The 26,050-nt window shown below is 46.8% G+C and overlaps 1 protein-coding gene across 2 annotated transcripts in view; it reads right to left on the minus strand.

Moving 5' to 3' along the window:
• Positions 1-732: 732 nt before the first annotated feature.
• Positions 733-26,050, minus strand: part of lifra (LIF receptor subunit alpha a) — a 188,791-nt gene continuing 163,473 nt past the window's right edge. For both annotated transcript variants that reach the window (XM_067982383.1, XM_067982384.1), the window contains exons 13-21: positions 24,950-25,017; positions 23,706-23,916; positions 21,318-21,500; positions 19,049-19,150; positions 17,189-17,371; positions 14,747-14,896; positions 11,072-11,165; positions 10,094-10,169; positions 733-6,874 (exon numbers count right to left, since the gene is read on the minus strand). In XM_067982383.1, coding sequence (XP_067838484.1) covers positions 6,212-6,874; positions 10,094-10,169; positions 11,072-11,165; positions 14,747-14,896; positions 17,189-17,371; positions 19,049-19,150; positions 21,318-21,500; positions 23,706-23,916; positions 24,950-25,017 — 1,730 coding nt within the window. In that variant the 3' untranslated portion in view covers positions 733-6,211. The remainder of the gene's footprint in view (positions 6,875-10,093; positions 10,170-11,071; positions 11,166-14,746; positions 14,897-17,188; positions 17,372-19,048; positions 19,151-21,317; positions 21,501-23,705; positions 23,917-24,949; positions 25,018-26,050) is intronic.

Consider the following 26,050-nt stretch of genomic DNA (forward strand, 5'->3'; position numbering starts at 1 on the left):
AGTCAAGCAGTTCTGTTAATATCACTCCAATCCTCAATCCCTCACCAACAGTTACTGGGTCTAGTGACCCTGAATGAATACCCTTCATTTCTACATCCACTATCCTGTGAGAAATATTTTTTCTAATCCCTAAACTTGCTTCAGGCTTGTGAATCTTGTGTTTCTGGGCCTAGTTGTATGCTTAGTGTCCAAGTTAGTTTCCCGACTTCGACCTTTCATTATTTTGTTGATCTGGTGCATAGGAACAGGCGGAGGCCATTCAACCCCTCCGGCTGGCTCATATTTCCTCTTCTCCTTAGTGACAGTAAATCAAATTGCTCAACCCTTTGTTACCAACTTAGTCCATTACAGCCTAGAAATCATCCTGATTGCTCCCCTCTGAGCCCTTTCTAATAAATCTATATCCTTTTTAAATAGGGTGACCAAAGGCGTACAGGACCAAGAGGGCCAAACAGTACACAGATGGAAAATCAGGATGACTTTGTGTGTGCTGGGGAGGAGGGGGGATTGGGGTCACAGGGTTTCTGCTGAAGTTACAGCAGTAACTGGTGAAACTTGTCCTGTGCTCACTGTGAATAATGCATGAGAAAGTATTGTAGCTTACTACCTCTACAATGTATTACAAAGGACCACCATTGTGAATAGCTGCACTAGCATAACATGTTTTTCTAACTGTATGTACTTTATAGCCCCAAAAGAGACTCAACAATAATGCAGACATGAGGAAACAGATCATTGAACTGAAATATTTTAATATATAAAATGACAATAATTCAATCTTTTATACAAAAAAAAATTCCAGCAGTAAATGCAGAAATTTCCCAACTTTAAGCCCAGTTGTAGCATAACGAGATTTACAGCAGCATAGGTGCACGTGGATGTGAGGTGCTTCCCCACCCCGGTCGAATCCCCTGCCGACACTCAGTGTCTGGACTCACGTATGAAGAATGGCTCTTGGGGTGAGGTATGGGAGGGCAGTTTACTGATCTGTACCCCAGCTAGTGTTAGTGTCTTCAGGACAGGAGGGAGGTTAAAACAGAGGTTTTTGGTTAAAGCAGAGGTCTTGTCTGAAAGAGTTTTACAAAGGTGACTAAACTGTTGCCCTCTCAGTGAGCTTCTCTCTCTGCCAGTCTTGTCCATAACCTGTTCTAGGGCCAGGCAGAATGCAGTGCAGGTCTCACAGAAGATTCACTGAACCTGTTGCATTGTCTTCATACCAGGATCAGACTGCTGCTGTATGTTTTCATTACTGGTACACAAGTCAGAGCACCGAGAAAAGGGATGGAAATAACAAAAGACCACAGCCTTCAGATTATGCTGTGCAAACATTATCTGGCAAAGAGTAGCAGATGAACATTAGTGGATTGAACTCTCTTGTCTGTCATTTTAAGAGGATTGACCGTTTTATTTTAAAATGGTCAACACTCCTATTACAACAGTGGACAAAGTGTTCGGCCTTTAATATTCTCAGCATAATCTTATATCCGATAAAATCTCATTGTAATTTCAGCATTCCCAGAACACCACCAGACTTGTCCTGTATATCCCTGATGGTGCCACCTGCATTTCTCTCATAAATCAATTGCTTTTCTCTTTTACAAAAATATGCTTACAGATCATTTTCTCCCTATAAAATACTGGAAGTCCTGTCACTGAGAGTGCTGTTACCCTGATTCCTGGCAGTCATGTTTAATTAAATAGACAAAAATTGAATCTATTTAATTAGACTTCCAGATTTAATCTGCATGCAGTAAGTACATCAGGACTAACTAGCTGAAAGGCTGGAGAGTGTTCATCATATTTCAGTGTTTAAAACAGATATACAGTTTTTTGAAATCCAGTCCATTTTATGCTGTTTTTTTCTGTCAAGGAGCCAGAAATTTACAAGCACTTTCCGATCTTTAAGATTCCCTTATCAAATAGCAAATAAACTCTGACTGGCCTCAGGATTAGATATTGTCTAGATTAGATATTAAAGGGACAGGCCACCTTAGCAGCAGGATAATACATTGTGCATTATGTGGTATAATACCACCACATCATGTGAATTACCAGGAGCAAGGCCACAGAAGATATGTCAGTAAAACAACGCACCAACGGACTGCGACCCTTGGCTTCGGTTCCTTTCCAATTGGCTCCGAGATGAGTTCCCAATCTCAATCTTGCCTTTCGTGGGCATGGGACGAATGCAAAATGGAGACCAGAAGCTATCTCACTGAGTCACAAATTGATGCTCTTGTGCAGTTCCTACCAGTCAGTTACAAAATTACAACAGAGCACCGAATGGTTCTAGCGGCCAGGAATGCTGTAGCTGCTAGGAAAAGGGGCGAAGAAAGATGATGGGAGGAAAAACTCTTCACACAGCACCAAATAGCTTATAAGACGACAAGTCCTGGGCAAACAAAAGACTGCCAACACCTCTGTTCTCAGCTGCACCCTCTTTACATCTCTGCAATTAGTGTTGGGTCAAATGGGAATGGGGTGGGGGAGCAGGGAGAGTAGGGCAGGTTCTTGTACTGTGCACGATCTTGGAGGGATTGGGTCCCTGTACTGTATGGGAACCTGAAGAGGATCAGTTCCTCTGCAAAATGGGATCTTGGGGAGGGTGGGGGGTCCTGTGCTGTGCTGGGGTGGGGGTTGTTTCTGTACGGTACCTGGGGGAGGGGTGGAGGTAGCTTCCTGTAGAGTCCGGGGACCCAGGAGGGAGGGGGGAAATTAGAGAAAAAATAAATAACACGAGTATTAAAATAATATATGGGGGGAGGAGAGGGGGAAGAGAAATACCCTCAGAATTCTCGCACAAACTATTCAGCAATACTCTGCGATTCAGTTCCATCAATTTAATGATCATTATTGAAATTCTGATTTACTCATGTTGCAATTAAAACAGCATCCATACCCACACACTTCAAAAAAATAAATTGGAGCCTAATAATTACTATTAGTGGTACTAGCAGCCAAGTGTGCTTCTGACATTCCTTTAGAATAAATGGGTTAGCGTTAAAACAGAGGAAAATACAAGCCAGCTCACTGACAGGAATGTCCAGGCTTTGATTGTTTTGATGACAATGAACTTAACTGGAGCTGCAAATCAGAACATTTATATTGAAATGTCTTAGCCCCTACCCCTCCATTATGAGAGGGGTGTGTATAATCTGCGTGCGCGTGAGTATATCTGCGTGCGCGCGTGTATATCTGCGTGCGCGCGTGTATATCTGCGTGCGCGCTTATCGGGAGAAATACAGCATTAGCAAAACTAGTGTCTAGTGTGAAGCAAGTGTTGGCATGCTTCCCGTTAGCGGATTTTCTTCCGTTACTGTCACAACTATGGGTTGTTAATCCATCAACAATAACCTCCCCTTGATTCTAGCCCGAGTAGTTTATAAAATACAAAGTTTAATAGATTGACCTATAACAGAGTTGCACTACAGCTGTCTTCAACGTTACATTCAACAGTTACTATTATTATAATACAACGGTCTACCGATTACAAGATAAGCAATCAATACAATCTGACCTGTCCACGCATCCAGGGTGATCAGACCTGACCCCCGTGGACTGCCTGTGGCCGTGGACTTCCGACCGGCCCCTCTTGAGAGCTCTAACTTTTGGGAGGGAGAATGCCCTATCTTTATACTATTCGGCTGCGTTGCTCTGTAAGTAAGTACCGCTGGACTTATCTCCTGTTCATAAACCATCCTACTGTGCTGACTCCCAAAAACCTCCAAGGATTATTTAATGGCTTACTGATTACATAGCCTTTTACTGTTATCAGGTCTTAGTATGTTTATACTAGCAGCACACCCGGTCTCGTGAGTCTGACTGTTTTTCACTCTTTCAATGGCCTCTTGGGTTTCTGTAAGTTATTTTCCTCAGCGATGCGGACCTTTGCCGTCCTGTTTTCTATGCTGGTTTTAAACCATATTCTTACACTTTCCATCAGACATCAGTAGTCTGGTGTTATTTTTAATACTTGGTACCAATTTCTACAGGTAAGAGGTTATTGTAGTGGTGCTTCAGATGTCCGATATTGAACAGCGGACAGGTGAGGAAACGTTGCCTTCCCCTCACAGCCCAATCACCACCTTTACTGCTTGCAATGGAAGCTGTGATCAACTCTTAGTCCTTATGGTGCAGCGGTGGGATATTACGCTGGGCTAGTAACTCTCTCCACAGCCAGTGCAGTGGTAACAGGAGGGGCCCTTGTTCATGGCGAGCTGCCAACTCCGGCTGTGAGTGGGAGGATCGGGTGGAAGCTCTCATGTGGGAGCTGAGTTGCCCTCATTGGGGCTGGAGAGCAGCTCCTCCTTCATCCTCCCCTCCCTCCCTGCCCGGCTGGGTAAGTGTGGAGCAGAGAAAAGTCAAATACATTGCAAGTTGTTCTTACTTTGAATGCCAGATATATAGATTTATGCCGGCATTTACTGTGTACCAGGCTAGTTGAATAAACAAGTTGACAATCGAATACACTTACAGCAAAGTTCCAAACTGACTGGATGAGCAGCACAGATGCTGTGTGCAGCTCGCAGGAGTGACAGTGCCAGTCTCTGTAACTACTGGTGCTTTTCCCAGTGCACTGTAGAATGCTGAATGACTCCCTGGCACAGCCATTCCCAGTGGCTCCTAATCTTACTGGAATGCCACTACTTCCAGACTAACATTCTGACACAAATATTTACACAGGCTGATGCGCCAAACTCAAAAGGTGAGCTCGCCCCTCTCCCCCACCTACCAAATATTGAATTCTTTGAAAGTTCCCCAACCCTCAGAAGAAGCGGGAGATGAATTCTGAGCCTGTGTTTTTGAGACAGAGGTGCTGAATGAACAGTTCTGCCCAACACTGTCCTCGGGTTGTGAACCATCGGCAGTGCCCGATAACCAGAGAATATTTAAACTGGGCCGCACGGACAATCCTTACAACCAGCTCATGCCATGTTTTACCCACAGAACAGTCGCTGCACTTCAAAGCAATTCACTGTATGTGAAGCATTGTTGGTTTGATGAAGCACAACGCAGGTAGATTAAGGTGATACGTATATTCCAAATGCCTTGGCTCCTTTGGCAGGATATTGACGTTGTGTTCAAGTCCGTGAGCGCTCAGTTAAAACAGGAAGCGGTGTGAGCCACTGCAAGTCAGAACATTTGTATTGAAATGGCTCAGTTCTCCCCACCCCCCCGAGAGGGGTGTCTCTGTGTACCCACCCACCGTGCGAGTTTTATTTAAGCCACGGATGTAGCCAGAGTGCTGGGCTTTGTTCGATCGCACCTTTCCTATTGCAGTGGGGGTTGAGAGCTGTGAGGAGGGGAGCCATGGGGAGGTCGGCTGCATTATTCTCGCCACTTCTCGTTGGTCGACGCAGCGAATCAATTCAGAGCGGAACATGGTAATTAAGGGACGCCTCTCGTAAAAGATCTGCAAGATGATGTAGTAGCTGCAGACACATCCTGTCGTACTCCGAGTCACACTACAGGCACGCGATGGGAACAAAAGGGCTCATTCCCAACAGACTCCGTCCACTCTCATTAATCACCCGACTATACCCCGAGCTCGGAACGAGAAGCCCTTAGAATATCAGCCCAGCGTTATTCAGCCTCAGGTGGTTCCATTCCACAGACAGAACCAGTTTTCATACCAAGAGCAGAACCCAGGAAGCCTTGTCCTCAACACCCAGCAAATTGCACGTTCCGTAAAACTGGAAACGTTGCATCAATTCGGCCCAAGATTTATTAAAGTTCTCAGTGTCACGTTCTATAAAAAATATAATAGTGTAATTGCATCCCGAGATCACAGACCAATATTAAATAGGAACAGGAGAAGGACATCCAGCTCCTCAAGCCTGCTCCGCCAACAGGATATACAGTGGGAGGCAGCAGTCTGTTCGACTGAGGGCTGTAACTATTGTGGCTCAGTCAGCTTCACTGTAGCTACAAACTCTCTCATAATTAGAGGGTTTCCGGGAGTCTGTCCTTCAATCTGTTTTCAAGCCCCTGAACTTTGAGAGGAGGCTAATGGAGTAAACACAGAAATGAGCTGCTTTCCTTTTTTTTTAAAATGTCCGACTCAAGCAGGCTGTCCCACTCAGGGTCGCTGAGGTGCCAGAGTGTTCTGGGTGGCAAAGGATTCTCACCGAGCAAAACGAGACGAAGGCTGATGGCGAAGGCCGTGGACCCGGGTCCCTCCATTTCCACACCCTACACTCCCCAGGTCCCCTCAGCTGTTGTTGGAGTTACCGAACGAGTTTGAGGACATTTCGGAATTGAAGAAGGAGAGGGGCCACCCTCTCCCACTGGGTTTCAAGCCATCGTCCTCTCTGAGCATCTTCTCCGGGATCAGGAATGCTTGGGAATTGATGGAGGTCGGGCTGCCGATGGATTCGGTCTCAGGTGGGGGGAAGTCTCCCGAATCTAGGCTCCAGGATTTGTGATGCATCTGTGGCTGGTAGCCGTCGCCGTGAGGAGTTATCTCCTTCACCTCGGGCTGCTCTTGGTCCGTTGCGAGATTGGTGGCTGCGTGGATCTGAGGTTGATATCCTGACTTAACAATCTCCTCTGGCTCGGTCTCTGGTGCTTCCTGTTGGTGGTATCCAGGGCCCCGTAAAATTGTATAGGTGACCTCGCTTGGGTGGACAGATGGCGATGAAGGCAATGATGCCTCAAAAGCTGGGTTAGTCTCCCCTGAGGTCTCGGTAGATGCGCGCTGCGGACTGTATGATAAGACACCTTCAGCCAGGTGCTCCATATCAGAGGCATCCTCAGGAACGTCCTCATCCTTATCTTCCTTCACGTCCTCCGCAATGATCTGTTTCTCTTCCACAACTTGGACTTTGTTGGGCGTACAATCCTTTGGCTCCAGAGTTTTGCATGAGTTGACTCCCTAACAAGATTGAGAAAAGAAAAAAAAACTGATGGACCTTTCTGGTTTTAGATGTTGTCATTTGGTCAGCGGATGTCTGATATGCTGGAACTCATCCCAGTGTATCAGTCTCCAAACCGAGCTACTGAGAAACCCGCATTGGTGGAGTTCCTGTTTGCTCGATATGAAGCATGCGAGCACTTTCCGCAGGGGTAAAACCTACTGACCCCAGTCCAGAGAGCCTGGGCACAGGTTGGCACTGATCAAGCTCAGGGACTGCCAAGTGTGCACAGCACTGGCGAGCTTCCCGCTGCTTGCTCAGCCAGGACCACCCTACCCAGATCCAGCGATAGGTCCCCATCAATGAGCCAGTCTGGCTGAAGCACAGGGTGGAATGTGAGTTGTGAGGAGGATGCAAAGAGGCTCCAATGTGATTTAGACAAGTTGGGGGAGTGGGCAAGAACATGGCAGATGCAGTATAACGTGGATAAATGTGAAGTTATTCACTTTGGTTGTAAAAACAGAAAGGCAAATTATTATCTGAATGGTGATAGATTGGGAAAAGGGGAGGTGCAATGAGACCTGGGTGTCCTTGTACACCAGTCGCTGAAAGCGAGCATTCAGGTGCAGCAAGCAGTTAGGAAGGCGAATGGTATGTTGGCCTTCATTGCAAGAGGATTTGAGTACAGGAGCAGGGATGTCTTACTGCAGTTATACAGGGCCTTGGTGAGACCACATCTGGAGTATTGTGTGCAGTTTTGGTCTTCTTATCTGAGGAAGGATGTCCTTGCCATGGAGGGAGTGCAACGAAGGTTTACCAGACTGATTCCTGGGATGGCAGGACTGACGTATGAAACATAGAAAATAGGAGCAAGAGTAGGCCATTCGGCCCTTCGGGCCTGCTCCGCCATTCAGAATGATCATGGCTGATCGTCTAACTCAGTACCCTGTTCCCGCTTTTTCCCCATATCCCTTGATCTCTTTAGCATTAAGAAATATATCTATCTCCTTCTTGAATACATCTAATGACTTGACCTCCACTGCCTTCTGTGGTAGAGAATTCCACAGGTTCACCACCCTCTGAGTGAAAAAATTTCTCCTCATCTCAGTTCTAAATGGCATGCCCCGTATCCTGAGACTGTGACCCCTGGTTCTGGACTCCCCAGCCATCGGGAACATCCTCCCTGCATCTAGTCTGTCTAGTCCTGTTAGAATGAGGAGAGATTGGATCTATATTCACTCGAGTTTAGAAGAATGAGAGGTGATCTCATCAAAACCTATTAAATTCTAACAGGACTAGACAGACTAGATGCAGGGAGGATGTTCCCGATGGCTGGGGAGTTCAGAACCAGGGGTCACAGTCTCAGGATACGGGGTAGGCCATTTAGAACCGAGATGAGGAGAAATTTCTTCACTCAGAGGGTGGTGAACCTGTGGAATTCTCTACCACAGAAGGCAGTGGAGGCCAAGTCATTAGATGTATTCAAGAAGGAGATAGATATATTTCTTAATGCTAAAGGGATCAAGGGATGTGGGGAGAAAGCGGGAACAGGGTACTGAGTTAGACGATCAGTCGTGATAATTTTGAATGGCGGAGCAGGCCCGAAGGGCCGAATGGCCTACTCTTGTTCCTATTTTCTATGTTTCTATGTCCCAGATTAAGGAGCAGCCGCAGAGGGTTGATTTGGTTCCAATTAAGTTTAGAGGGTTCTTGGGTAGATCTACTGTATGTAAAATACATTCGTGAACAGCATAGTGTCTGCCCGCAGTTATTCGCTGCTTCTCCTGATCATCAACAATAGTCTGGTCATTTGAACAGTTTTAGCCCATAGAGAGAAAGCAGAAGAGGCTGAATGGCCTCGGCCTTTTCCTAACGTGATGAGTTTGTTACAAGAACCTAGCGAGACCCGGGACTTGTTACCTGGGTAAATCCCTGCTTCAGGACACAAGAGGGGTAGGGAAGAGCTCGGAGCTGCAGCCTAGCACTGCCTACAAGGAGGAGGGGAGAAGACCGAGTCACCTCATGGCCTCTCTCGATCAGCACAGGCAGAGCCCTCGAGACTCATCAATCACCTGCCTTTGTGGCAGCACGGCGAGTATTGAATGAGGAGACCGGGATTAGGGGAGAGAAATATAAACGGGCGGAGTTTCCTGGGTCGGTGCCCAGAGCGCACTGACTATAATCGGGTGTCTTCCTTTAGTCAGTGCTCAAAGCCACTCGATTTTCCGATATTGGGCGCAGACCCAGGAAAATCTCCCCATATGAATCCTATTCTTCAGATAATTGTTAAAATAGAAAATGTCATTTCCCACTAGCTGCAGAGAAAACATTCCCGATAAAACTTTTCACCTAAATCTCTGCGTGTCAGAGAGACCAAGCAATGCGCACTCCCTTCAGCCCACGACCACAGTAGTGCAATGAACGAGAGATAGCAGTGGTGCTTGTGTCTCACCAGCCTGTCGCAATGAATCCTGCGTCACCAGGCAATGTTACAGCAAGGGTCAAGTACAGGAGGAAGGTGGGTCAAGTACAGGAGGAAGGTGGGGCGAGGAGGGGAGTCGGGGGAAACTTTTTCCGCAGAGGGCAGTTGAGTTGTGGAATAGGTTACCAGGGAAGGACAATGAAGGAGAAAGTACAGGTGGGATCAGGAGACTACTGGATGTGTTCAAGAGGAAAGGGATTGAGGGATGTGGGGCGGAGGAGTTGGGGAGATGGGGTTGATCTATCAAAAATGGATGGGGCTTGTTTGGCCTGATGGCTTTTTCCTAAAGATTTTCATTTTAACATTTCATGGACGAGGGAACGGTAGTCTGGAGATGTCCGCAGCAATCATGCTCTCCTGTAAATATGCCGGCCATGTATGTGTCTTCCTGATTTCTTTACCTTCAGTACTGAGGATAATCATCAGTAACAAGCGGCTTACATTAAAATCCTAGCAAGGGTCACTCGATTTCCTGTGTCACCAGATCCTGTAAAAGTGAGAGAACACACCCTATATACACAGAGTCTGCCCCCTCCCTATACACATCCATTCAAAAGCACACATGCACGGACACACACACACAAATACATACATACAGTCAAGCACTTATGCTCACACTTAAACTACATATGTACCCACAAGTAAATATATATATTTATACACACGTGCACACACATACACTTATACACACTTACATATACCCACATGTATACACACACACACAAACACACAATGTTCCCTTCACCCAGTGCTGTACCTGAAGGAAGTTTCCATCCTGCAGAACTTTGCTGTTATTTGGATCAGGAATTTCAGGATAAAATGTCTCTTTGATCCTAGAAACAGAAGAGATGGGAAGAAGGAAACAGTCAGTCTCTCAGAGCTCTTCCTGCCATCAGTCCCCAGTGTTCGTTGCTCCCAGCCTGGTCGGGAACTGAGCTGAGTGCGAGGAATCGCACCCCATGCACCAATTGCACACCGCAGGTTATGTGCCCCAACTCGCAGCCCCAGCCCAGTGCCTGCACAGAGTTCGCTGGCTCATTTCATAAAGGGAGTCTCGGGTTCCAAGCTCAGTCTGATATCGGCCAGGACACCAATACTGGCCCAGGTGCAGGTTAGTGAGAGAAACATCAGCCAGGTTCAACCCAACCATGACGTCTGTCAGAAGGGATGACAGGGGAAATCTGGCACAAAATATCCTGCCTGGGCTCCCAGCCCGGGGAGGGGCCGGGGCACGGCCTGGGCTCTCAGCCCGGGGAGGGGCAGGGCCTGGGCACCCTCCCTGGGGAGGGGCAGGGGCAGGGCCTGGGCTCCCTCCCTGGGGAGGGGCCGGGGCAGGGCCTGGGCTCCCTCCCTGGGGAGGGGCCGGGGCAGGGCCTGGGCTCCCTCCCTGGGGAGGGGCCGGGGCAGGGCCTGGGCTCCCTCCCTGGGGAGGGGCCGGGGCAGGGCCTGGGCTCCCTCCCTGGGGAGGGGCCGGGGCAGGGCCTGGGCTCCCTCCCTGGGGAGGGGCCGGGGCAGGGCCTGGGCTCCCTCCCTGGGGAGGGGCCGGGGCAGGGCCTGGGCTCCCTCCCTGGGGAGGGGCCGGGGCAGGGCCTGGGCTCCCTCCCTGGGGAGGGGCCGGGGCAGGGCCTGGGCTCCCTCCCTGGGGAGGGGCAGGGGCAGGGGCAGGGCCTGGGCTCCCAGCCCGGGGAGGGGCCATTTACTGTTTAAGAAGACTGATCATTGAAAGGGAAATTACCATTCTTGTTTTCGGTAGCAGAAGATACTGAGCATGACTCCCAGCGCTATAATTCCCACCAGTGGCAAGGTAATCCCAAGGATCAGTGCAATGGCTGATTGGGGGAGAAAAACAAACAGGTTAGAAAACAAACATGTATATTAATAATCACTACAGGGACTTGGGGGAAACTCTGTGTTTCTTAATGTGGGGATCAACAGGGGGATGAGTGAGGGGAAATCTATAATGGTACATCGTACATGGACTCAGTGGGACTGATGGGTTGTGTAAGATAGTTTACAATATAATAGAAAAAACAGCTTCACAATACAGAACTCGGTATTAATACCTTTGTATTATGGGAAGGAAAGGAAAGGTCTTGCATTTATATAGCGACTTACACGACCTCAGGACGACCCAAAGCGCTTTACAGCCAATGAAGTACTTTCTGAAGTGTACTCAATGTTGCAATGTAGGAAACGCAGCAGAAGATTTGCGCACAGCAAGATCCCACAAACAGCAACGTGATAACGACCAGATAATCTGTTTAAGTGGTGTTGGTTGCATTATGAGAATGTATTCTGTGCGATGGAGGTTTAGATTAGGTGGTTAGGATTCAGCACGGGAATGATAAGGTGGAAGTGTCAGCATAATTCAATTTAAGATGCATCAAAGGGTTTGTGTAAGAATTTTAGCTAGTTTGGAGCCAACGTGTCTACATTTCAGCCCTAATCTTTCTGATATGGTGTGTGTTTATAACCATGCAAAATTATCTTATGTTCTATTGATAAGAAATGATGCTGCCGTACTCCAGTGAGAATGGAGGGGATGTGGCAGATGTGCCATCTATTGGTGTGGTAGCATATGACACATAGAGGTCACATGATGATATCAGAATTGATAGGTTTAGAGCAAGTCACCTGACATAGTCCATCCAGGTGTATAAATAGGCTCACTCTCAGTAATTCTTTGGTATTCTGTGTTGAGCGCTCACCTGGACTGGTTAGATTTAAAAGCAGACCTGAGGGATATCCTACGAATAAGTGTATCATAGTAGGTACAGCACAGGAGGAGGCCATTTGGCCCATCGTGCCTGTGCCGGCTCTTTGAAAGAGCTATCCAATTAATCCCACTCCCCTGCTCTTTCCTCACAGCCCTGTAATTTTTTTCCTTTCAAGTATTTATCTAATTCCCTTTTGAAAGTTACTATTGAATCTGCTTCCACCGCCCTTTCAGGCAGTGCATTCCAGATCAGAACAACTCGCTGCGTAAAAAATGTTTCCTCATCTCCCCTCTGGCTCTTTTGCCGATCACCTTAAATCTGTGTCCTCTGGTTACTGACCCTTCTGCCACTGGAAACAGTTTCTCCTTATTTACTGTATCAAAACCGTTCATGATTTTGAACACCTCTATCAAATCTCCCCTTAACCTTCTCTGCTCTAAGAAGAACAACCCCAGCTTCTCCAGTCTCTCCACATAACTGAAGTCCCTCATCCCTGGCACCATTCTAGTAAATCTCTTCTACACTTTCTCTGAGGCCTTGACATCCTTCCTAAAGTGTGGTGCCCAGAATTGATCACAATACTCCAGCTGGGGCTTAACCAGTGTTTTATAAAGGTTCATCATAACTTCTTTGCTTTTGTTCTCTATGCCTCTATTAATAAACATGATGTGGAGATGCCGGTGATGGACTGGGGTGGACAAATGTAAGGAGTCGCACAGCACCAGGTTATAGTCCAACAGCTTTATTTGAAATCACAAGCTTTCGGAGCTTTGCTCCTTCGTCAGGTAACCTCATTCTTCCTACCAAAATGTATCACTTCACACTTCTCTGCATTACATTTCATCTGCCATGTATCTGCCCATTTCACCAGTCTGTCTCTGTCCTCCTGAAGTCTGTTACTATTCTTCACATTGTTTACTACATTTCCGAGTTTCGTGTCATCTGCAGACTTTGAAATTATACCCTCTATACCCAAGTCCAGGTCATTATTATGTATCAAAAAGAGCAGTGGTCCTGATACTGACCCTGGGGGAACACCACCGTATACTTCCCTCCAGTCTGAAAAACAACCGTTCACCGCGACTCTCCGCTTTCTGTCCTTTAGCCAACTTTATATCCATGCTGCCACTGTCCCTTTAATCCCATGGGCTTTAATTTTGCTAACAAGTCTATCATTTGGTACTTCATCAAATGCCTTTTGAAAGTCCATACACAACATCATAGATGTATAAGCTTGCTTGTAATTTCTTTCGATATTAATAAAACCAACAATTTGATTTTATCTGGCATCGGAACCTATATAATTTGGATTAATCTACTTGCCCCAGACTGTCTTGCATTCTCCAGTTGAAGTGGTGATCTGTGTAACAGTAATGGCCCACCCATGGGTGCAATCCTCAGCACTCTCTGACTGTAGTCAGCCTGGCACGGTTTGTTTCAGCAGTGACCATTTCATGGAGCAGAGTAACTGCACACTCGAGTCACATCGGGTGCGGTTTAACTTTCCACAATCCACTACAACCCCTGGTGTTTGTTATTTTGACTCCCCACTATTCATTGGTTTTTTTTCAATATCCTTATGTTGAATATAGGATGCCGGACAAATGCCTGGGGGGAGGGCAATTGAAGCTGTCTGCGATTACAGGTCCATCGGCTCATATTGGGGTCCGTAGAGTGGAACTGAATGGCCCACCCCTCTCAGTATGAACTCTGCCCAGCCTAGCCTGACTGAAAGATACTCTTAACAAAGACCAAACGATAAAATACTTATTTATAAAATCACTAGTGCACAAACTGCTAACTCCTTAATTAAAGAACTTATATTTATATAACACCTATGTCCTATCCTTAGGACCAAGCTAAGCACTTTGCAGCCAATGAATGTGATGTAGGTAAATGGTAATGATATTTGGATGCGTTAAATGAGAACTATGTAGATCCCTGGGCTTTGATGTAAGGTAGATGGATACCAACAACAAACAATGGACAAAGCAAACAGTAATTGGTCTGGACACCAGAGCTAATGTTGTGGCCCTAATAGGCATCATCATCTGGCCCAGGCTATACTCTTGCAGGCGTCCTAAAGGGGAAGATGGTTAATATTTCCAAAAGGTCACTCTTAAGGCTACAGGTTTTACGGTTTTGATAGAATTGTGGAATGTAATACCTCAAATCCAAGTAATAAGAACAGAAATGAACTTATTCAAACACCATAAACCCGTCCTACATGAAATGCAAAACCAAGGCCCTGTCTGCCTGTTCAGGTGGACGTTACTGATCCCATGGCATTAATGGAAGAGGAGGAGAAGGAAGCTCTCCCAGTGTCCTGGCCAATATTCCACCTTTAACCAACAATTATGGTCATCCACTGGTTGTAGCTTCTTAATGTGTGCAAAATGGCTGAACATTTGCCTGTCACAAATTAATTTAATGTACGTGAAGCACTCTGGAACATTTCTGAGAGATGTGATAAGACACTATTCTTTCAGTTTTCCTGGTGTTGATATCTGGCTGGGAATATTAAAAGTGGAACTGTTTCACTTCAAACCTTTCAATCTCAAAACAATATTTTCTGGGATATTTCCCAGAAAATGAGGACAAATCATATCACATTTAAGGAACCGTCTGAGCCCGTAATATGGCACAAGCCGTAGCCCTCGGTGAGTGTTATCGTTTTCCATGGGTGGACTTACAGCTGTTTGGCGTAGTCACAGTGACTGCTTTTCTGGGGCTGTCCCCTCCTCCGGTGTACGCGCTCACTGCCACACTGTACGTGGTTCCAGATTCGAGGCCCGTGATCTTGAAAGCCCTCGTGTCGGAGTTGTTAATGGTCTTTGGCTTAGCTATCGCAATGGAGGAAGCAGAAAATCAGAACCGCTCTCCAAGATGGCGGGGCTTATCCCTCTCCGCGCACCGCGGTGCTGCTTACTTACCGATTTCAAGTTCAATTTCCCAACGGCCGAATGGGTTAAGACACTGCCAGGTTAACGCTGAAACCAGACAGGCCAGACGGACCAAGGAGCAACACCCAGCTAATCTCGGCTGTGGCACCAGCAACAAGAACAGCCCTTTTCAAACCACCAGGCCCACAAAATTCAAACCGGACAAACCAGCAAATAAGAAATACAAGTACAAATAGGACTGAGTTGCCTGGGCTCCTGTGCTGAATTGACAGGACTTGCGCTGGGACTGCCAGATATACGAAGCAAAGAAAAAGACTGCACGACTGAAGGTAGCAGCAGCGATTAATTTCCCCTTCTCCACATCTAGGTGGAGCACCTCACACTGCGATCTCCTTGCGTCTCTGAGTTACCGGTCACAGACACGTCACTGCCAGGGGATGCTGAACAGATGCCCCGTGCTTCCCCACAGGAAGAGGGAGGGAAATATCAACAGCAGTTTCATTCCCAGCAACACATGCATCCAGGACTACAGAGGGAGCAGGTCAGCCCCTCACAGTCCCAGGGAAAAAGGCAGGAGGGTCACCCTCGGAGAACAAGACACTTGGCAACGTGAGAATTGTTATTGAGGGGAGGGCAAATCTAGGGAAAGTAGTCTTTGTTCACACAACTCACCCCAATGCCTTCTTGAAACAATATTACAAATATGCCTTGATAGTTTTTAAAGCATCAAACATTTTATTTGTTCTCAGGAGGTGCCGGCAAGGCTACATTCATTATCCATTCCCTTCCACCTCAGAGGGCAACCACATAGTGGGTGGGACTGGAGTCACGAATAGGCCTGACCGGGTAGGGGCGGGCAGGTTCCTTTCCCTCAGGAGCATCGAATGAACCTGGTGGGTTTTTCAGTGAAGATCCATCAGCTTCCATTCTCTCCGGTACCAGCCCACAAATTTATTGATTTCAATTTCACAACTTGCCATGGTAGGATTTGAGCTCATGGTCCAGGACTTCAACCACTACATTACCATACCTCAAAGTGGAGCCCTGTACATCTCAAAGGGGCGCCACTGAGTGCAAAGGGGCTGTAACTTTGAACTGGCCTGGGAAACCCAGTCCACGTCGGCCGGCTCAAGAGGTAACTACACAAGGCATATTCTTTTCATCAAATTTTGGAAATTGTGAGGCGGCTTTGAACAAAAAGTACTTCTCCAAGACTGTCCTTCCCCTTTGTGTATAGACAGAAGAAAAATAGCCTCACACTCATACGTCTGACTGTTTACACAGATTCGCCAGAATCATACCAGGGCTTAAAGGGTTCAATTATGAGGACAGGTTGCATAAACTTGGTTTGTATTCCCTTGAATTTAGAAGATGGAGGGGTAATCTGATCGAAGTGTTTAAAATGATAAAAGGGTTCGATAGGGTAGATACAGAGAAACTATTTCCTCTGGTGGGGGAATTCTGAACAAGGGGACACAATCTTAGAATTAGAGCTAGGCCGTTCAGGAGTGAAATCAGGAAGCTCTTTTTCACACAAAGGGGAGTGGAAATCTGGAACTCTCTCCCCTAAATGACTGTGGATGCTGGGGGTCAATTGGAAATTTCAAGACTGAGATTGATAGATTTTTGTTGGGTAAGGGTATCAAGGGATTTGGAGCAAAGGTGAGTAAATGAAGTTAAGGTACAGATCAGCCATGATCTCACTGAGTGACCATAAGTGATAGGAGCAGGAGTAGGCCATTCGGCCCCTCGAGCCTGCTCCACCATTTAATGAGATCATGGCTGATCTGATTTTTGCCTCAACTCCACTTTCCCGCCCTTTCCCCATATCCTTTGACTCCCTTGCTGATCAAAAATTTGTCTAACCCAGCCTTGAATGTATTCAATGACTCAGCCTCCACAGCTTTTTGGGGTAAAGAATTCCAAAGATTCACGACCCTCTGGGAGAAGAAATCCCTCCTCATTTCCGTCTTAAACGGGCGACCCCTTATTCCGAGACGATGCCCCCGAGTTTTAGATTCCCCCATGAGGGGTAACATCCTCTCAGCATCTACCCTATCGAATCCCCTCAGAATCTTGTATGTTTCATGTGAGTGGCTGAATGGCCTCCTCCTGTTCCTATGTTTAAACAATAGACACTTACAGGGATGTAAAGGCCAAGAATGTGGCTCCAGATGGGAAGCCTCAACCGGGGAAAGATACTTTTCAGAAGATCAGCCTTCGTGTATTTACCTGTATTCCACCAATGTGTGCCCATGGGCTTGATGGCTGCTGAATCATTGTATAGTTTCCTGTAATAAACCTTGAATCCTTCAATGAATCCTCGCCGTTTCTCCACAGGAATCTCATTCCATTCTATCTTTACCGAATCTTCGGTGGTTTCCTTGATATCCAGTTTCGGAGCCTCGGATGGGGCTACGGATTGTAATCAAAGACCGCTGGTTATATTAGGGCTTCAGTTAGGAGTGTGGTCGTTTTAAATGCCCTATACACCACCCAGTGCACTCTTCTCAAAACAATTACAAGAGGACAGTAAAGAGGGCACCAGAACTTCCCATTCGATGCCGTTTCAAAAACTGAGCCATGATTTCAGAGATATCATTCTTTTTTAAGACTCCTTTTATGGGGGTATTTGGCTGTGTTTCTGTTTTCTGTATTATTTACCCCCTTTCTCTGTCTGCCTGGCCTTGACACTTGGAGTCAAGAGGGCAGGCGTCCAGCTTGCTCCCACATCACGGCCAATGCCTCCATCTCCCCCCTGCACCCCCACCCTCCCAATTTGGCTTCCAGGAGATTCCACGAACAGCTGGACTCCCGCTCCAATGTGCCTTCCCACACGTTCCCTTCCACACATCGCAGCTCAGATCGCAACTCAAAGCTGCCTTCTATTAACATATTATTGGACCAAGTCACCACATCCTTTATCATCACCAAATTTCCAACCATTGTTCTTGCCTTAACTACAAAACTTGCATTTATATCACGCTTTACCACTGACTTGGAGGCGAGCACAACAGCCATTTTATGCCAAGATCCCACTAACAATAATGAGATTAATGACCAGTTAATCTATTTTCAGTTGGGGGAGGAACATTGGCCAGGACACCAAATAGTGCATGGGACCTTTAGCATCCATCTGAATGGAAAAACAGGGCCTCAGTTAATGTCTCACCTGCAGGACAGCACCTCTGACAATGCAGCACTCCCCCAGTACTGCGCGGTCAGCCTAGACTATGAGTTCAGAAGCTGGAGTGGGGCTAGAATCTGCAACCTTCTGCCCTACCAATGGAGCCTGACTGACACTTGGTGACCAGCTCACGTTTCAATATGGAGGCACCGAGATTTCAGGGCATTCTTATCTTTTCACTTGGTCTGAGTGTCGTTGGCGGGAGAGCAACCTGCATGGACCGCCAGGTGTCAGTCGCGGCTCACTGGCACTCCAAGTGCCAGTACTGAGGGAGCGCTGCACTGTTGGAGGTGCCGTCTTTCGGATGAGATGTTAAACCGAGGCCCCATCAATATTTGTCCCTCAACCAATATCACTAAAACAGATGATGATCTGGTCATTATCAAATTGCTAATTGTGGGATCTTGCTGTGCGCAAATTGGCTGCTGCGTTTCCCACATTACAACAGTGACTATACTTCAAAAGTACTTCATTGGATGTAAAGCGCTTTGGGACGTCCTGAGGTCATGAAAGGCGCGATATAAATGCAAGTCAGTCTTTCTTTTTGGCTTCTACATAGGTCTGGTTCCTGAAATGGAAACCCGCTGTTCGACACAGGCATGGGTCCTGTCCGACAGTACTGTGTGCCTTTCAGCACTGCATGTACAACAGTGGCCAAGCCCACCTGGAATTACGACCATACTTTGCATCGTGACATAAGCACCCTGATGGGCTGAATGTTTACAGGGCAGCAAAGATCAGAAGACCCAGAGAAATAACGGAATCTCCACTAAAGTTGGCCGAACGGGGAAGGTTTATTTTTGACAGTGCAGTCAGGGGTTGGCAGCACTGCCTTTGACACCAGCTGGGTATTGCTGCACAACCAGATATCTTTTCACCTAGGCTCCGATAGTTGCCCTCCTTACCCAGTTCACGTGTGTATCCGACCTGCCTCTTCAGTAAGTAATCTCCGTCATCCCTGCACTCAAGTACATCAAGGTTGTACCGCACTCCGGTTTGAAAGGCATCTGTGAAAAGCATTACAACTCACTATCAAAACTGTACAAAAGACATCATACATGTAAAAGGTTATAGCTGGCTGTAAGCATCCCATGCAAAAAGAGTTTGGGGCACTCTCAGTCCATGTCGCAGTGATAGGCACCCATTGCACAAGACTACCCCTAACTTGGCACTAGATCAACAATTTCACTCAGTGAGGCTCAAGGGTAGCTGGTGTAAGAAATGGAAAAACTGTGGTGTAGTACAGCATGCGCTTCTGAGGTTGGCAATGAGGCACATTGATGGGCAGTGTAAAGGGAGCTTTACTCTGTATCTAACCCGTGCTGTACCTGTCCTGGGAGTGTTTGATGCGACAGTGTAAAGGGAGCTTTACTCTGTATCTAACCCGTGCTGTACCTGCCCTGGGAGTGTTTGATGCGACAGTGTAGAGGGAGCTTTACTCTGTATCTAACCCGTGCTGTAACTGCCCTGGGAGTGTTTGATGGGACAGTGTAAAGGGAGCTTTACTCTGTATCTAACCCGTGCTGTACCTGTCCTGGGAGTGTTTGATGGGACAGTGTAGAGGGAGCTTTACTCTGTATCTAACCCGTGCTGTACCTGCCCTGGGAGTGTTTGATGGGACAGTGTAGAGGGAGTTTTACTCTGTATCTAACCCGTGCTGTACCTGCCCTGGGAGTGTTTGATGGGACAGTGTAGAGGGAGCTTTACTCTGTATCTAACCCTGTACCTGCCCTGGGAGTGTTTGATGGGACAGTGTAGAGGGAGCTTTACTCTGTATCTAACCCGTGCTGTACCTGCCCTGGAGTATTTGATGGGACAGTGTAGAGGGAGCTTTACTCTGTACCTAACCTGTGCTGTACCTGCCCTGGGAGTGTTTGGGACAGTGTAGAGGGAGCTTTACTCTGTATCTAACCCGTGCTGCACCTGACCTGGGTGCCCAAAATGGAATAAATGTTACAATCCCAGCACTATGCTGTTTACCACCACATGTTTAAGACCGTGTGTATCCTCAGTAAAAGTTGGAGATTGATGAGTAATTGGCTGAAAGAGAGGAAACAGCAAGTACTACTAGAAGAGTGCTTTTGGGACGGGGAGAGATACTGAGTAGGGTGCTCAGGGATCTGGGCCTCTAGTTTTTGATCTATACAAATGATGTGGATTTAGAATTAGAATGTTAATTGGTCAATTTGATGGTACTAAACTGGGTGGGGGAGGTGGGTGGGAGAACCATGAGTTTGATGAAGCAAATGAGGAGTTACAGGAAGACCTAGACAATATCTGCAAGTAGGCACAACAATCACAAATGAAATTCAAATCAGAGAACTGTACGGTCTTGTACATTGGAAGAAACAATGGAGACGTACTTAATGAATGACGTCGAACTAGCTGGGGAGAGATAGGGAGCTGTGAGTGGCATGTTCAGTCACTGAAGAGCAGCAATTAACAAAGTGATCAGAATACTGAGCTGAACTGCCAAATCTGTAGAGCACCAGTCTGGGACAGTCACGCTGAAGCTGTACTGTGCTCAGGGACAGGCCGCACCTCGAGTACTGCGTTCAGTTCTGGTCACCGCGGCACCCGGGAAAACATCCCAGCCCTGGAAATGGTGGAGAGAAAGGTCCCCGGGGGGGGAGGCTGATCCCCAATGTCAGAGGGATTGAGTTACGACAAAGGGTTAGAAACACCTCGGGGTCTTCAGTTTCGAAAGGAGGCGAATGAAGGGGAACCTTACAGAGGTAGATCAGGTACTACGTGGAAAAGAAAGGGTTAATCCCGAGCAACACTTCAAGTTAAACCACATCTGCAGACCAAGGGGTGATTGGTTCAAACTGGGAAAAGGACTGATGTCAGGAAGCACTTCTTCACACAGGGTGATTAATACCTGGAGTGAGGGGCAAAAACCTCTGGGGTCATTCGGGAGGCGGTTAAATGCTGTGGGGGGGGGGGGGGGGGGGGGGAGGTGATTGGGGGAACCACGGATTTCTACGGATGGAAGAGCTGGAGGGGCCGATTGGCCTCCCTCATCTGTACTTATCTTTGTGACCTTGGTCAGCATGAATTTCATTTTAAAAAGGGAAAATGAGAGAGATCATCATCGTGCCCAGTTCAACACAAAGGGGGGAAAACGGATATCTTATTCTCAAGCAAAACATTTATTGGTTTAGAATACTTCACCTGATTTTATTGTGGCGCGCGTTGAGTTTGAAGGAAATTTCTGCCAGTCTAAGTTACACACCGGGGAGCTCGGAAAGTTGCACCACTGTACGGTGTAGCCACAGCTCTGGGCTTGATGCCTCTGCCAGGTCACATTGAATCCGTCCCCTGTACCACTCGCTTTTTCAGAGTCCAGATTTTCGTCTGGAAAAAAAAAAGGGGAAAATACAAAAGGGAACTCGGAGACTATTCATCTGAAAGGGAACATAAACAGGACCTCCTGGGATAGTACAATTGTGACCTCCCACATATACTGCAGAGCTCACAGCACGTGCCAGTGTCCAAGGATTGAAAAGGACTTGCATTTATATGGCGCTTTCACGACCTCAGGACGTCCCACAGTGCTTTACAACCAATGAAGTACTTTTGAAGTGTAGTCACTGTTGTAATGTAGGGCTAGCTGCCAGACCTTATTATTTATTATTTTTCCCTCTGCCTGTCTCACTCTTATAATCACTCCCTTGTGTTTTACCTTTACTCCTCACCCCACCCTTTTGCTTCAGTTTTGAAACCCCAAGCTTCAAACTCGGCTTCTTTCTTTTACTCTATCCATCCCGATGGATTCCTGCACTGTTGGCCTCGGCCCATCATCTCAGAATGAAGAGGGGTGGGGTGGAGTGGAAGGCACCACAAGGGGCAGGCAGTAGGTTTTGCTCCTGCACACATCTGGGACACTGTCTGAACCTGAGCTAGGGACACTGCTTCACTGAAGGGCCCCCTCGCAGGTCACCTGTGCCCTCCTGCTACTGCCACGCTGGAAGTTATGTTACCATGTATGAAGATCTAAACATCAAGCACGGCAACTCACTTTCAGGACAGAGTATTAAAACAAAGACTGATTATTAAAAAAAACCACACTGCAAATGCTGAAAATACAAAGCAGATCAGTCAGTATCTGGAAGAGAAACCGTCTAGTGAAGGGACCCACCCGAAACAGGAGCCCCACTCACTATTTCAGCTGCTAAACGATCTTCACATTTCAAACAGCTTGTTTACTGGCCCAGGGGAGCCTGCACAACCTGTTTTAAATTCAGATTTCAGGATTTGTTGAGCTATGGCTTGGCCTTGACTTGCTAATGAATAATCCGTCCTCTCCGGTTACTTTGTGTGAAGTGCCCAGTAACACAGCAAAGCTAGGAGGCACCGCAGTTTTTTTTTAAAAATTCATACTCGGGATCTGGGTATCACCGGCAAGGGTGACATTTATTGCCCATCCCTAGTTGCCCTGAAAAGGTGGTGGTGGTGGGCCTTCTTCAACTGAGTGGCTTGCTGGGCTACTTCAGGGGTCAGTCAGGAGTCAACCACATCGGTGTAGGACTGGAGTCACATATAGGGCAGACCGGGTAAGGATGGCAGGTTTCCTTCCCTAAAGGACATTAGCGAACCAGATGGAATTCTACGACAATCCAACAGCTTCATGGTCACTTTTAATAATATCAGCTTTTTATTTCCAGATTATTTTTTTTTAAACTGAATTCAGATTCTCAAACTGGCATGGTGGAATTTGAACTCGTGTTCTCTAGATTATTAGTCCAGGCCTCCCAACCCAGTAACATAATTACAGCATTCACAGAATTAGAGATCAGAAGAATTTAGGTGGTTGATATGCGACTGAAAGTTGTTTTCCCCCAAAGACTACATAACAAGCAATTTGTTACCTTGCCTCGGTAATTGATAAACATCTCACTCACACAGTGTTGGAAGTTTTTGGTCCCGGGCACTTAACAGGGAGTTTGACAGCCTTGGCCTTTCAGTGGTGCAAGAAAAGTGGGAAATTTTTAAAAAGACACAGAGATACAGGCAAGCAGTTAGCTCCAAATGAGTGTGCCAAGGTAGTAAGTCAGGTTTTTGAAACAGGAAGCTGTGAGGCAGTCGGGTTTTTAAACAGAAAGCTGTGAGGGCTCTCGCTGAGTCTAAAAGGTTAGAATTGTTGGGAGGATATGTTGTCTAAGTGAAGTAAGACGACCCACTGATGTGGTTCAGTGTGGCGTGTTCATTCTTTTGTATAATTATGCAAAGATAAGTTGTACGAATTGAATTAAATGAGTTCAATCATGACTGCTGTTCCGTATGTTCAATTTAGTGTGAAATACAGCGTTCGTATCAAACCTTGTCTCACTAAGCGTTTTGCTTGGTCCACCTTTGAGAAATTTGAAGCTGTACCAGTGTGAAAGACACAAATATCCAGTTCAGATCACAAGGGGGCACTACTGTTACAGATCTGGGTTATGCTATCGTACAAGCAGATATCAGGCTGTGCGAGTCAACTCCCATAAAAATAAGACGTTGATACTGCTTACGGGCACAAATGATGCCAGGACCCCGAAGGTATATACGGCAGACGCTCACCATCCTGCTGTGGAGGGATCCTGATCTTAGAAGGTGGCGACATTCCTGCACTGTTTTGTGCCACAACAGTAACTACGTAGCCAGCTCGGTCGAGGTGTATCTGTGCGCTGGTCTTTGACGTCGCAATGGTGCTTTTCGAATCGCTTCCCACTTTCGTCCAAGTTATATTGTAGGATAAAACTGGACCGTTCGCATCGGTAGCAGAAAGTGGCTGCGAGGAAGAGAGATTGAAGCAGCTCGTTACAGCACTCTAATCCTTCAAATGTCTTTTTCAGACCCTGGACAGGACACAAGGAAAAGCTCTTCATCCAATAGGTGATTCCTCTCTCACCTTCAACTCCAACTTTTCTCTCAATCAGAAACCTTCTTGTTTCTATTTCACCAACATCACCATGGTCAATGCTCCTCTCAACTTTCTTCTTTTGTTCTTCCTAAACTGCAAATGCACCTCCCCATTCACATTTTCTCCTCCCTACAACCTCAGTGTTGAGACGAATCCAACTCATGCTATTGCTCCTAATCCAACTCATTCCTTCCCAAGAATTCACGAGTGTGGAACATTCCTAAGCCTCCATTTTCTTCTACAATCTCAGGCATAGCCTTCCCATAACCACATAGGATAGAATCTCGGAATCTTACAGCACAGAAGGAGGTCGTTTGGCCCATCGTGCCTGTGCCGGCTCTCAGAAAGACCTATCCAATTAGTCCCACTCCCCTGCTCTTTCCCCATAGACCTGCAAATTTTTTCCCGTCAAGTATTTATCCAATTCCCTTTTGAAAGTTAAATTGAATCTGCTTCCACCGCCCTTTCATGCAGTGCATTCCAGATCATTACAACTCGCTGCGTAAAAGAATTTCTCATCACCGCCCCCACCCCTCCCACCTCTTTCGCCAATTATCTTAAATCTATGTCCTCTGGTTGCCATACCTCCTGTCAGTGCAAACAGTTTCTCCTTATTTACTCTATCAAAACTGCTCATGATTCTGAACTCATCTACTAAATTTCCCCTTAACCTTTTCTGCTCTAAGGAGAACAACCCCAGCTTCTCCAGTCTCTCCACATAACTGAAGTCCCTCACCCTGGCACCATTCTAGTAAATCCCTTCTGCACCCTCTTCAAGGCCTTGGCATCCTTCATAAAGTGTGATTTTTTTTTTCACCCACTCATTCAATCTTGGTGATGTCGCTTGCCAGGACTTTGAACTATTGCCTGGCATCTTAAAAATAACATTTCTACTCCTTACCTTCCAGTAAATGGTCACAGTTCGGTCTGGCATAATCGTTCTCCAGACATCCAGGCTCACTGACGGAGCTGTAATTACAGGCATTTTGTGAGGGAAAATGGGCATAGGAGAGAGAAAAAGTTTCATATTTATAGTTTCTCAACCCCTCCATATGGGACTGCCTTGTTATCCTACATATATTATACATACAGATCCAATTGTACACTCTTCGACTCACTGCTTACTTTTGTCCCCATAGAGCTTCTGGCCTGAATACACAGTACACAGGCTGAAACCACAAACCTCATATATTGCCACAGTACCACCAGCAAAATTTAGACAACACAGAAAGCAGTAAATGCAAGCTGGGAAGAAACCACAGCATTACTGCTTACTATGTCAAGAGTCAAACGTATAACGGCAGTAACACATCTCAGGACTGAGATGACATAAACTGCTCAAGCTTTCCTCTTGTGATTTAAGATTTATAGTAAGACTCATTTTAACTGTGGATATGTCACTACCTGGTAATTCACTGCAGGATGTTCACATTCTTATATGTTGGATTAGTTTTTCTTCATTTTGTCCTCCCCTCCCTTTGCTGTACCTGCCCTGGGAGCATTTGATAGGACAGTGTAGATGGAGCTTTACTCTGTATCTAACCCGTGCTGTACCTGCCCTGGGAGTGTTTGATGGGACAGTGCAGAGGGAGCTTTACTCTGTATCTAACCCGTGCTGTACCTGTTCTGGGAGTGTTTGATGGGACAGTGTAGAGGGAGCTTTACTCTGTATCTAACCCGTGCTGTACCTGCCCTGGGAGTGTTTGATGGGACAGTGTAGAGGGAGCTTTACTCTGTATCTTTTTTTTTTATTCGTTCACGGGATGTGGGCGTCGCTGGCGAGGCCAGCATTTATTGCCCATCCCTAATTGCCCTCGAGAAGGTGGTGGTGAGCCGCCTTCTTGAACCGCTGCAGTCCGTGTGGTGACGGTTCTCCCACAGTGCTGTTAGGAAGGGAGTTCCAGGATTTTGACCCAGCGACAATGAAGGAACGGCGATATATTTCCAAGTCGGGATGGTGTGTGACTTGGAGGGGAACGTGCAGGTGGTGTTGTTCCCATGT

This window comes from Heptranchias perlo, chromosome 4, assembly GCF_035084215.1.
Source record: "Heptranchias perlo isolate sHepPer1 chromosome 4, sHepPer1.hap1, whole genome shotgun sequence".
NCBI lineage: Eukaryota > Metazoa > Chordata > Chondrichthyes > Hexanchiformes > Hexanchidae > Heptranchias > Heptranchias perlo.